Source organism: Pithys albifrons, chromosome Z (genome assembly GCF_047495875.1).
Source record: "Pithys albifrons albifrons isolate INPA30051 chromosome Z, PitAlb_v1, whole genome shotgun sequence".
NCBI classification, from domain to species: Eukaryota; Metazoa; Chordata; class Aves; order Passeriformes; family Thamnophilidae; genus Pithys; species Pithys albifrons.
Window position 1 is genome coordinate 51,507,760 of NC_092497.1, and position 11,571 is coordinate 51,519,330.

The following is an 11,571-nucleotide window of genomic DNA, read 5'->3' on the forward strand; positions in this document are numbered from 1 at the left end:
CAGGGCTGCTCTTCCGAGGGCATTTCACTGCAGAAATGGGCTGGTGGAAATCTCAGGGAGTCTGATAGAGGCAAAGTCCTTCAGTGTGGGAAAAGAAGTTGCCCACAGCTGCTCTCTGCATCAGAGGGTGTGGAAAAGCCAAGCTCAAGACTCCTCTTGGAGGTGCAGAGTGACAAGAGTGACCAGACACCTGCTGAGACACTGTGAATTTCAGGGAGGTACCAGGAAGACCTTTTGGGTGGTCAAATGTTGGAACAGATCTGGAGATACTCAGAACTCATAGAACAAAGTTCTAAGTACTGTGATCTATGTTGGCTGTGCATTGGGGTTGGGGTGGGATGGGTGGGATGGGTGGGGTGTTGGGACAGAACCTCCAGCCCACATAAATCTGTGATCTCTGGCTGCATCAACTACTGCTAAATGCCTGCAGAGCAGTAAATAAGCCAGAGAAATTCCTGGCCATCCTGTGCTCCGACTAGACAGGGAAGCTGCACAAAATATGGACAAGACGCCCTGGTAGGATTTACTCTCTGCTAGGCTAAAACTGTGACTTTCTTTGGATTGTTGGTTTCCAAATGTGTCCTTCACAAACAAAACACTCTTCCTTACATGTATTATATTGCAAAGGCTTGTTATTTGTCTCCTATATTTTTTACTTCTGTGATCTTAGTCTCCATGGCTTTTCACTGTCAGCAAGAGTAATTCAGCTGCTTAATATGAACAGTACATTTTCATTTTTCATTCCACATCATCATGTAATGTTTTAAATGAGGCTTGGACAGGGACATACCCATTAACACTACACAGGACATCTTCACTCAGTCCTACTCCATCACTATGATCCTCAGGACAGTTTGCTTTTTGCCTGGAACATATTCATCTCCAAGTCAAGGCCCCCCTGAGGGGTGTGAGGAGCTGGTGGGGTCTGTTCCTATGAGCCTTCAAGGACAGGACAGCTTAAAGGCACTGTTCCCAGAGGATATGCTCAGCTGAGTGGCTGCAGCAGGAAATAAACCACCCGAAAGGTTGTCAATCCAAAAAAAGGAAGAGAATCATACAGATTATGCTTCAATAAGAAACTAACCCTTGACATACAATGTTACTTCTTGCTTTCTGGTGTTTATTTTCCCCATGGCACCAGCATTGCACTGATGAGACCCTTTTCTGTCAATAAAACTCTTCCCTGATGGACACTGATTCTCTATCTTTGCAATTTATTTGATTAAATGGTCTAAGAAGAGATACATGCCATGCCTTAGGCACTTCTATAATCTTGATGAAGCAACCAGGGATCAGCAGAAATAATCTCTCAGGTCATGCTCCATCAAAGCCCAAATCCATCAAAGCCCACCTGTGCTCCATCAGGCAGTTCATGCAGGGTGAGAACTGGACAGGTATTTGCCAGTACAGGACAAGGGAAAAGTGGGCACTGCAGATGGGATATTGGGAAGGAGTTGTTGGCTACGAGGGTGGGGAGGCAGTGGTATGGATTTCCCAGAGAAGCTGTGGCTGCCCCATCCCTGGAAGTGTCCAAGGCCAGGTTGGACAGGGCTTGGAGCAACCTGGGATAGTGGAAGATGTCCCTTCCCATGGTAGGGGGTGGAATGAGATGATCTTTAAGTCCCCTTCCAACTCAAACTATTCTGTGAAGTTTGTAGCTACAATAGTCGTAATTGATTTCACTTGTGACACTTCATACCTGAACTCATTTGCTGTCCTAACAAAACCTGACTAGACAGACTCTGAGTGTTCATTCAATGCCTCTTACAGTCTACTTTCAGCTTAAGGCTTAATTAAAAGATTGAAGACTTAAACAGTCATTTCCTTTGCCTTCAGAAATGTTTGTGGCACACACCAAAGTGCACTACATGTGGTACAGGAGCCCTACCAAGTCAAGTGTTCCAAAGGGCACAGGACATTGTTGCTGATTGAAATAATTTAGACTGCGTGAACTAAAAAAGTGTTATAGGAGAAGATTCAGCTCGTATCTTAATGAGAATATCACAATACTAAGCCTATCAGTAAAGAAGAGTAATGAAAATATTTTGTTCATCTGCCCACTTTTCAGGGAACTCAGGTGGTTAAGGGGTAAATGTTGATAAAGTATGTCAGTTAATTTTAGCTCATTTTATGCATATTCTTGTCTGAAAATGCCATCTGTAAGTTTTCTGCCTATGCTTTTATGAAAGTGTCTTCTTGCAGTTTTGTGGCTCTGCTTTCTGAACCAGAATTTGGGCTTAAAAACTACTGGTCATTAGGCTGGTACTTTGCAATAACTGTGGACTTTTTTTTTTCTGTGTAGGAAGGAGGAATTTGTACATTTGTCAAATATGAGAAATAAGTAAGACTGCAAAGACTGGAGCACTCTCCCTTGCTATTTACTCTGTTTACTTTGTTTACTCCAAGGACTCTGTACCTCTCTGTTTCTACCTGCAGCTTCAGCCTCTTGTTTTTCCTTTTCTCTGTGAAAAGTAGCAGTTTTATTCAAAGTGCAGCTAGTCCTGCAGAAAAGGCCATTGTATCCACATATGTGAGGATAATGCATTTTTCCTTTCTTCATTCTTTTATATCTTTGAGGCTAGAAATTAAAACTTTGTGATATCAAGACACGAGTTTAAGTGTACTTTAAGTGCAGTGCTGTGTTTAAATTGTGTAGTGCTGTGTGTTTCTGAAACATCAAGTTTTTCTGAAAAATCAAAAATTAGGTTATCCTATGAGAAAACAATGTTTCCTTAAGAGCAAGCCATAAAAATTAACAGCAGGGAAAATTCTTGTGATATCCTGACAGCGTGTCTAATATTCCTACTAGAGCCATGTTTCTCAGATTTTGATACAGAAATAGCAAACAGCAGCTTTCCAGTGTAAAACTACAAAATAAAACAAGTGACAACAGGCTTTAACCTCCAAAGACTTCAGTTCATCCAGCACTGAAGGCCTTGCCCAAAAATAAACCTTTAAATATGTGAGTGGATCCAGCAATAAAAGTTGACTGAGGAACATATTTAAGCTCTTTTTAAAAATTCTGAAGGAATCAGAGCCATCAGCAACACAACCTGGTAGAAATACATCAGCTGAGGAGCTTACTGATGGAGATGCTGCCTTGGTTGTAGCAATTAGAACCCATAAATATTTAAGATTAAAAACAGCATAGGTATTCATTTAACACTGGCAAGAAAGCAATAAAGGAAAGCTGAGTAATCTGTTAATCTTCTGGTGAATAAAACAGAGTAAACCCCCAGAATACTACAGGCATAAAGGAATTTAAGAGGAAACAGGCTTTATTTTTACTTTCTCTCCCTCAAATCAAAATTAAAACAACCATGACAATGTCATCCTGACTCTCTGGCAGGTAGCATTAAATGTCCAAACAGCACAGGCACAAAAAAGTGACCAAAGGTAACATCAGCTCTGTGTGTGCACAACCAAAGCCTCTGGTACCCCTTCAGCAGACAAACCCTCCCTTTCTGGGGTTTGAGGATTATGAACTTATGAACACTGTGCTGTGGACAGACAATTTACTGTTTCTTAGGAAAACAGTGGGGGAAAAGGCAAAAATATTGCAATTATTTGCACAGCTGCTGACTTAATCTTGTGTCACCTGGGGCCCAGGTACAGGTGACCTCCCAGTGTTGAACTGGAATGTCAGAACAGAACACACCTAAACCAGTGCAAATTTAAACAGGTGTGGCCAGTATCAAATTTAGGTGATTTTAGGGGTGGAATAGTGTCTTACTAATTTGGCTGAAAGGTATTAAACACCCTTTTCCTCTGCCTGCAAACCTGGTCGGGGATCTTTAGGGCATTTGATCTTGCCTGGGGACAGACACATAAAATTCCAGGCTGAAAAACCACAGATAACACATTTATTACTTCAGCAGAGCAGAAAACAAAGCAAGTTGCAGAACAACTGGGACCTCACGCTGTTGTTGAGCTGTAACTACATCAGCAAACAAGATGCTTTTAATTTTACAATGAAATACCAACTTTCCCCCCCTGGTTATATTTCCTGAACGATGGCTCTTAAAAGGCGTTCATCAATTATTCTGATCTGCAGTCAGTGCTAATCGTTCTTAAATCCGTGCTCGTTCTGAGTGGCAGCGATGCAGCTTAAAGCACTCTTTGTGCACGTCTCCCTCTAGTGGGCTCAAAACCAGGGAAAACAGGCAAAATCCGTGAATTTCCTGAGGGAGACACAAGTATTAAGGATAACTACTGAAGAATACGAAATATTCTTTATATATATATATTATATATTTCCTTATAAAATCAACTCCAGATAAGTCATGGAGATTTAGTGAAATGCTAAAAATTCTTACAAGAGAGGACTGACTTGAGGGGGAAAATGGTCTTGTTGGGCTTATAAACATTAATTTAAACTGCTGGGTAGCCCCTCCAACAACAGAGTGCTGCAGATGTGCTCTGTGAGCCTCCAAGGAGCACTCTGCCCTCCCCCTCCCCACCTGCACAGGGGTAGGAACACCTGGAACAGCTCCCAGTCCCCAGGTGAGACCCCACCCCACCTGCAGAGCTGCTCCAGCCCTGGGAACAACAGCACAGGGATGTGGAGCCGCTGGAGGAGTCCAGAGAGGCTGCAGGGATGCTCCAGTGCTGGATCCCTCTGCTCTGAGACAGGCTGGGAGAGCTGGGGGGGGTCACCCGGAGAAGAGAAGGCTCCAGCGAGACCTGAGAGCCCCTGGCAGGGCCCGAAGGGGCTGCAGGAGAGCTGGAGAGGGATTGGGGACAAGGGATGGAGGGACAGGACACAGGGAATGGCTTCCCACTGCCAGAGGGCAGGGAGAGGTGGGATATTGGGAGGGACTCTTTCCTGGGAGGGTAAGCAGGCCCTGGATCCCTGGAAGTATCCAAGGCCAGGTTGGACGGGACTTGGAGCAACATGGGATAGTGAAAGGTGATGAACAGCCCGTGATCCTCGGCCGTCTCAGCCTCCCCGTCCGGGGTCTGCATCTCCTCCCCCAGATCCTGTTCCTCCATCTCCCCTCCTCTCAGTCCTGCTCCTCCATCTCCCCTTGCCCTCGGTCCTGCTCCTGCATCTCCCCTCCCCTCGGTCCTGCTCCTCCATCTCCGTCTCCCCTCGGCGCCGGAGGATTCCCCCTCGGTTCCGCTTCCCCGTCGTAACCCCCTCCCTTCCCTCCATCCCGGCCGGTCCATCAACGCCTCCTCCCCGCCCTCGCTCCCGCTCCTCCCCTTCCTCCTCCTCTTCCTCCTCCCCTTCCTCCTCCTCCCTTCCTTCTCGCTCTTCGCTGTCGTCATCACTCTGCGTTTCCTGGCTGTCTGGAGCGGCGGCGCCTGATCCTGGTACCCTCCGGGTCTCCCTGGAACCCGCATCTGCTCCCGGGACCCCCCTCTCCATCCCTCCCCTCTCCATCCCTCCCCTCTCCATCCCTCCCCTCTCCGTCCATCCCCTCTCCATCCCTCCCTCCCCATGACTCGCTGGGCTCGCCGGAACGCCCCTCCCGGGGCTCGGGCACTGGACGCGACTCCCTGGGAAGAGATGGGGGGTACGCACCCCCCGGGGCAGCAGCAGGAGCAGCAGGAGGAGGAGAAGGGCAGGAGGAAGAGAAGGAAGAAGAAGGAGTATGTTAGCGAGGACGTGAATGGGTTTGCAGCGCACCAGAAGCAGGAGCAGGAGGAGGAGGAGGCGCTGAGGAAGGACCGGCGGCGCGAGAGCAGAAGGGTGCGGAGGCAGGAGAGGAAGAGGAATGCCATGGTGAGTCCTTGGTCCCTCTGCCCTCGGGGGCTCAGGGTGACTGTAACACCCTGTTAGTGACACTGTGACATGGTCAGGGGCCCGGGGACAGTGTTGGCTGCACAGGTGTGTTCAGAGCAGTGCCCTAGTGCAAAACAATGATTAGATTCACAGCAGCACAACAAGTTCTGTGGATTCACAGCAGCACACCAAGTTCTGTGGATTCACAGCAGCACAAAAACAAGTTCTGTGGATTCACAGCAACACACCAACAAGTTCTGTGGATTCACAGCAGCACAACAAGTTCTGTGGATTCACAGCAGCACAACAAGATCTGTGGATTCACAGCAACACACCAACAAGTTCTGTGGATTCACAGCAGCACAACAAGTTCTGTGGATTCACAGCAGCACACCAACATGTTTTATGAATTCACTGCAGCACACCAACAAGTTCTAAGCACTAACAAGACTGGCTGCAGATAATGATTCCGCACACACAGTGCCCAGCTCTCACCTGGTGAATCCCTGTGGGATAGAGGGAGGTTCAGCCCAATCAGTGATCCCAGGAGTTAATACTGGAGTATTCCCAAACTTGTAGCCATTCTTAACTCACTTTTGTACTACTTTTGTACTAATTTTTGTACTACTGCTGTCTCTTCTCCCAAGCAACCAGCAGTAGAACAAGAGAGCACAACTTAAGCTCTGCCAGGGGAGGTTTAGGTTGGATATCAGAAAAGAATTCTTTCCAGAGAGTGTGATCAGGCATTGGAATGGCCTGCCCAGAGAGATGGTGGATTCTCCATCCCTGGAGGTTTTTAAGATGAGACTGGATGTGGCACTGAGTGCCCTGGGCTGGTGAGCACAGTTGTGTTGGATCAAGGGTTGGACTTCATGATCTCGGAGGTCTCTTCCAACGCAGCTCATTCTATGATTCCTTATGTTCAGGTGGAGCTTGGCTGACTTCAGTCACACATCATGGTCAGTGAGGGGCAGTAGTACCTTGGGGTAGGTGTGTCAGCCCAGCACCTGAGATCACCTTGGGATGGGGACACGGACAGTCCAAGGAGAGGGATTTCACCACTGCTGTGATTCAACAGCAGGATGTGGGCCTTTTTCTCCCCAGGTTTTCAGCTGCTGTGGGGCTTGTCAGCTAAGAAGTATTATTGAGGTGCCTCCTTTGCCAGGGCTCTGATGCAGCCATTGGGTCTCCACTCAGCTCCACCCTCTCTTTAGTCCCCCTTGGGTTGTGGTCTGTGTGTGGGGTCTCATCCAGGGACTACAACCGTATTTTCCCTTACAATTTCCATACTGTTACCTTTTTACCCCCAGTCCCTGTCCCACAACCTGTTAAGCATCAGGACAACCCCATGTGGGAAGTGCAGATCCCTCTCCCTGTGCTGAGGGCTCAGTGAGGAGCTCAGCCCTCACCTGCCAGAGGCGACACAACAGTCAGGGGAGGTTTGAGGTGAATAAAGGGAAGTCCCTGGAAGTGTCCCAGGCCAGGTTGGACAGGGCTTGGAGCAACCTGGACTGGTGGGAGGTGTCCCTGCCCATGGCAGGTGGTGGCACTGGGTGGGCTTTAAGGTCCCTTCCAAACCAAACCATTCCATGACCCAGAGCATGCAGCTGTCAGTAAGTGAATGCCCTAACTGTGTGTTCCTGGTACTCTGAGAAAAGTGCCCATGATAATCTGGTTTGATGGCACAGAGCACTCACAGCTCTTTGTGGCAGAGAACAAAGTCTCCTTTCCTGGCTGTTTTGTCCTGAGGAGAAAATCCCTCCGTTTTCTTTTTGTGAGGCTGGGATCTGCAGGTCTTTGGTTGCCATTGACAGAATCACTGAATTTTTCTCTTCACAGGTGTGTTTCCACTGTAGGGAGCCTGGGCACGGTGTGGCTGACTGTCCTGCAGTCCTGGAAAGCCAGGACATGGGAACAGGGATCTGCTACCGCTGTGGATCCACAGAACATGACATCAGCAAATGCAGAGCCAAAGTGGATCCAGCTGCTGGTGGGTCTCCAGAATTCCTGGTGTTTTGGGGTGTTTTGGTCTGAGTTGTCTGACTACAGAAACAGCAGCTTTGTGTGTTAGAAATTTAACTCTTGCCGTATGATAATGAGAAACCTGGCTGGTGTTTTATACATAAAGTGAGCAAGATACTGTCATTGCACTGTCTTCTGTGACTTCACCAGGGTTTTGATGGATCATAAACCTTGTGGGATTTTGCAGGGCCATTTCCATATGCAAAATGTTTCATCTGTGGTGAGATGGGGCACCTGTCAAGGTCATGTCCAGATAATCCCAAGGGATTGTATGCTGAAGGTGAGTGTGCTGATTTACTAAATTCAGTAAAATCAAATTTCTGTGTTGTTCTTAACCCAATACAGAACAAAGTAACATGGCAAGAGAATGAAGCCTTGGCTAAAAGGAATTTCTGTGTATTTTTTGACAAAGCAGAGTAATTCTGGGAAATTTATTGTCAGTTAATTACCTGAGGATTTCTGTTTCAGTTGTAAAATTAGTGTAAACCAAGGAGATGAGGTGTGAAGTGTGAGGGTTTGCTTGTGCTTCAATATCAAGAGATAGACAAAGAAAATTACATTGTAGTCATGACTGTAGTCTGTATTGACATGTACATGTAAATGCACAATTTTTACCACGATTATGTGGCAAAAACATACTTGTCACCCTGTGAAGATTTTAGGAGGTGACAAATCACAGGCTCTCACTAGAAGGACAATCTCTTCAGTTTGAGTGACTTTAATGGGAAATGGGATTTAGGTTTGAAGATTTCACTCAGATTCTGCTCTGCTTGTCTTCCCTATTGGCACCAACAAGCACTGACCTGCCTCCCAGTGTTCCCCAGTACAAATGTGGGGTCTGGCAAACTCCATAGGGTGATCTTGCAGCATAGTGAGTGTGGGAGAAAAATCACTTTGCTTTCAGATGTTTGGATTAGGAGTAGAATTTAAATTTCATATCTCAGTACATGCAGTTGGATTACCTGCCTCTCAGGGCCTCCTGTTACTTTTAAAAATTCCCTTGAGTATGAATTTTGGCAGAATTTGGCTGATTTCTCGAAAAGGGAGCTCCAGCACATTGGGAATATTCAGTGAGTGGTGGCTGGGATTTGTATGTGGTGTGATCACAAACAGCTCCATCCCTCAGAGATGCAGAGGTAGGTGTTTTGTTGGATTGTTTTTACTCCTCAGATTAGTAACAGCTTTCTCTGTGAACAGGTGGGGGCTGCAGACTCTGTGGCTCCGTGGAGCATTTCAGAAAGGACTGCCTAGAGAAACAGAACACAGGTGAGCTGAGGGCACTGTGGGGGAAGTTTGAGGCCAGCAGTGTTCATTTACTGCTTTGCCTGACTTTGGTGAGGAAAAAGGATTTGGGAAGAGAACTTGGAAGCAGCAAATGTGACCTTTTTTGGGAGTGAATGCTGATATTCAGGAGGGTGTGGAGGAAGGCAGTGAACTGCAGTGCAAAACTAAGGTAGTTCTTTTTTAACAGAAAGTTCATCTTCTGTGTTTCTGAGGGTAATATGAGATAATCTGTGGGGTTTTGGCCAGTGTTTGTCCTGCTCTTCATAGCTTGGCAGCTGTACAACCAAACTGGGTGTTGAGTTTTAGAGATTTCAGTGTGAGGTGGTGGAAGTGAACACAGAATCAGGTGCAAGGGGTGGTGTGTGCAGGCAGATGTGTCAGGGACGGGACAGAGAGGAGACAGGAGGTGTGTCCAGCTGGATCCACAGCTAATGAGCTGCTTTATTAAATGCCCTCCAGTTATTCCTGTGTGTGGAAAATTTGTATTAGAAAAATCCCCAAACCCCACTGTGGTAAGGGAGGCAAAAGCATCCAACAACGGTTTGAAGAAGGATGCTCTTACCACCTGAAGTGGAGACACATCTGTGCATTTCTCTACTTTGTCTTTATGTTGCTTAGAACTTATGGGTTCATAATAAGCCACTTTGGGTGAGATTATGTAAGAAATACTTATGGAGGCAGTAGAGGCATTTTCTATATCTAATCTTACATATGTGGCATTGTTAGGTCTGGCAGCAAATGTAGCATTCCAGGGGCATGCTGCTTACCCAGGTTAGAGTGGGTGAGATTGTGTCTGAACTGGTAGGACAGAAGTTTCTGACACAAAAAGACTCCAAAATTTTCCCCAACTCATCAGCAGATAGTTGGGCAGTGCCCACCCAGGTGACTGCTGCATTGAAATCCTGTAACCAATTTTTTCTCAGCTCTTCAAGTTTTACATCCCCAGTGAAGACTGACAAGAGCTGCTTAATTTTGCAGGGGACATCTTGGTCCTTACACTGTTTCAAAACTAATACTGCTGGTTAAAAGCAGTTGGATTAGTTGGAGCTGTGACACTATTGATAAGAACTGTGATATTCTTTAAAATCACTTTGCATCATGCAGAGTACTTTTAGACTACAGGAAGAATTATAGCTTGTGAGAAGTTTGGGCACCACAGCCTCCAGGTTCTTCAGGTGGATTTATCATGCCTGCTTTAATACAGATTTATGTGTGTGATGTTGTGATTTGCTGCCCTGGTGGGACAGCCCTTGCCCATGAGCGAGGGTTTGGTGCTGGCAGTGCTGATCCCCTCCCTGTGTGTCCCCTCAGACCAGGTGACAGTGGCGCGATGGGTCGCCGGGATGAGCGCGGACCACGAGGACATCGCTGATGCACCAAAGCTGCAGAAACCAAAAGCCAAAGTACCCAAAGTTGTGACTTTCTGAAGGCCTGTTGGCTCCTCACTGGTGCTTCACTGCAGAAGAGAGACTACAGAGAGCTGGTTCCAGAAAATCAAGCATACTGCTGATGAACTGTTGCTTTTTGTCTCCCTTCACTTTTGCAGTTGCCTCCCAGACTCCCCCAGCTCCCTGAAAAGCTGGGAACAACAGAAATACAGCAAGTGGGTATTTTACTAAAGGGATTCTGGGTATTTTTTAAGGTTCTTTTGGGCTCTGGCTTGGTTTTGCTGCCTTTTAGGAATAATGTGTTCCTCTATGTGCCAGCTTGGGCATTCTTGTGGTGGTTATAGGTAAACCCTGTGGCCTGTCCAGCTTGGAGGTGCAATTCCTGCTACTGGTGGTTGTAATTTACAGTCATTAACTTGACTGCTAGTGCACATTGGATTGTTTATTTGTTCACTAACAGAAACAGAATCATGCCCTCTCTGTGATACCTGTGGTGAAACACACCTGAAAGGAGTTGGAGGACAAGTGAGCAGTTTGCTTAGTTTCTTTACATTTTTCCAAGGAAAATGCTCAAAAGTCCTCAGCGTTTCTATCCCTTGACAAGTTGGGAATGTGTACTACACTTCCTGCTTTATGGCAGCCTTACTGTTTTTAAGTGGAGACTGCAGCCTTAAAAAAAATTATATTTAAAAAAAAAGTGAGAAAACCAACTCGAAAACGAGTTCCTGCAGCAACTTCTGCTACTGGAGGAGTGTACCCTGAGTTCCTTTCACGTGCTTTTCTTGCAGCAAAAAACAAATAAGGGGAGTTAAATTGTGGAGATATATTTTATATTTGTACATGTGAATTATTTTTAATAAAATGCTGCTAAAGAATACAATGGTTAGAGCTGTTATTTTAGGTGTCCTGGTTCTACTGTGGAGACAAAGGCACATTAAGCTGGCTGAGATGGAAGTGTATATTCAGTTTGTATTCATCAGAGCACACATTTAAATGGGGAAGAAGAATGGATGTGAATAAAATCAAGGATTAATTACAGTTTTAATTAACTATTAGATTAAAGCTCAAAGCAGTGTCACTGTGATGTGGACATTTTGCAACAGACATCCCATGTTTCTGTTCTATGAATGAAATAAATTGTTTAAGAAG

General features: G+C 46.1%; 1 protein-coding gene and 1 long non-coding RNA gene across 2 annotated transcripts; one reads left to right on the plus strand and one right to left on the minus strand.

The window, feature by feature from the left end:
- Positions 1 to 3,849: 3,849 nt before the first annotated feature.
- Positions 3,850 to 5,145, minus strand: LOC139684724 (uncharacterized). Its single transcript, XR_011699960.1, has 2 exons — positions 4,521 to 5,145; positions 3,850 to 4,181 (listed from the first exon to the last, which is right to left on the minus strand). It is a non-coding gene; the product is annotated as an uncharacterized lncRNA (long non-coding RNA).
- Positions 5,146 to 5,280: 135 nt separating this feature from the next.
- Positions 5,281 to 11,570, plus strand: ZCCHC9 (zinc finger CCHC-type containing 9). Its single transcript, XM_071580363.1, has 5 exons — positions 5,281 to 5,728; positions 7,568 to 7,718; positions 7,938 to 8,030; positions 8,948 to 9,016; positions 10,346 to 11,570. The coding sequence occupies exons 1-5, from the start codon at positions 5,444 to 5,446 to the stop codon at positions 10,459 to 10,461; spliced, it is 714 nt and encodes a 237-aa protein (XP_071436464.1). The 5' UTR covers positions 5,281 to 5,443; the 3' UTR covers positions 10,462 to 11,570.
- The last annotated feature ends 1 nt before the right edge of the window (position 11,571 follows it).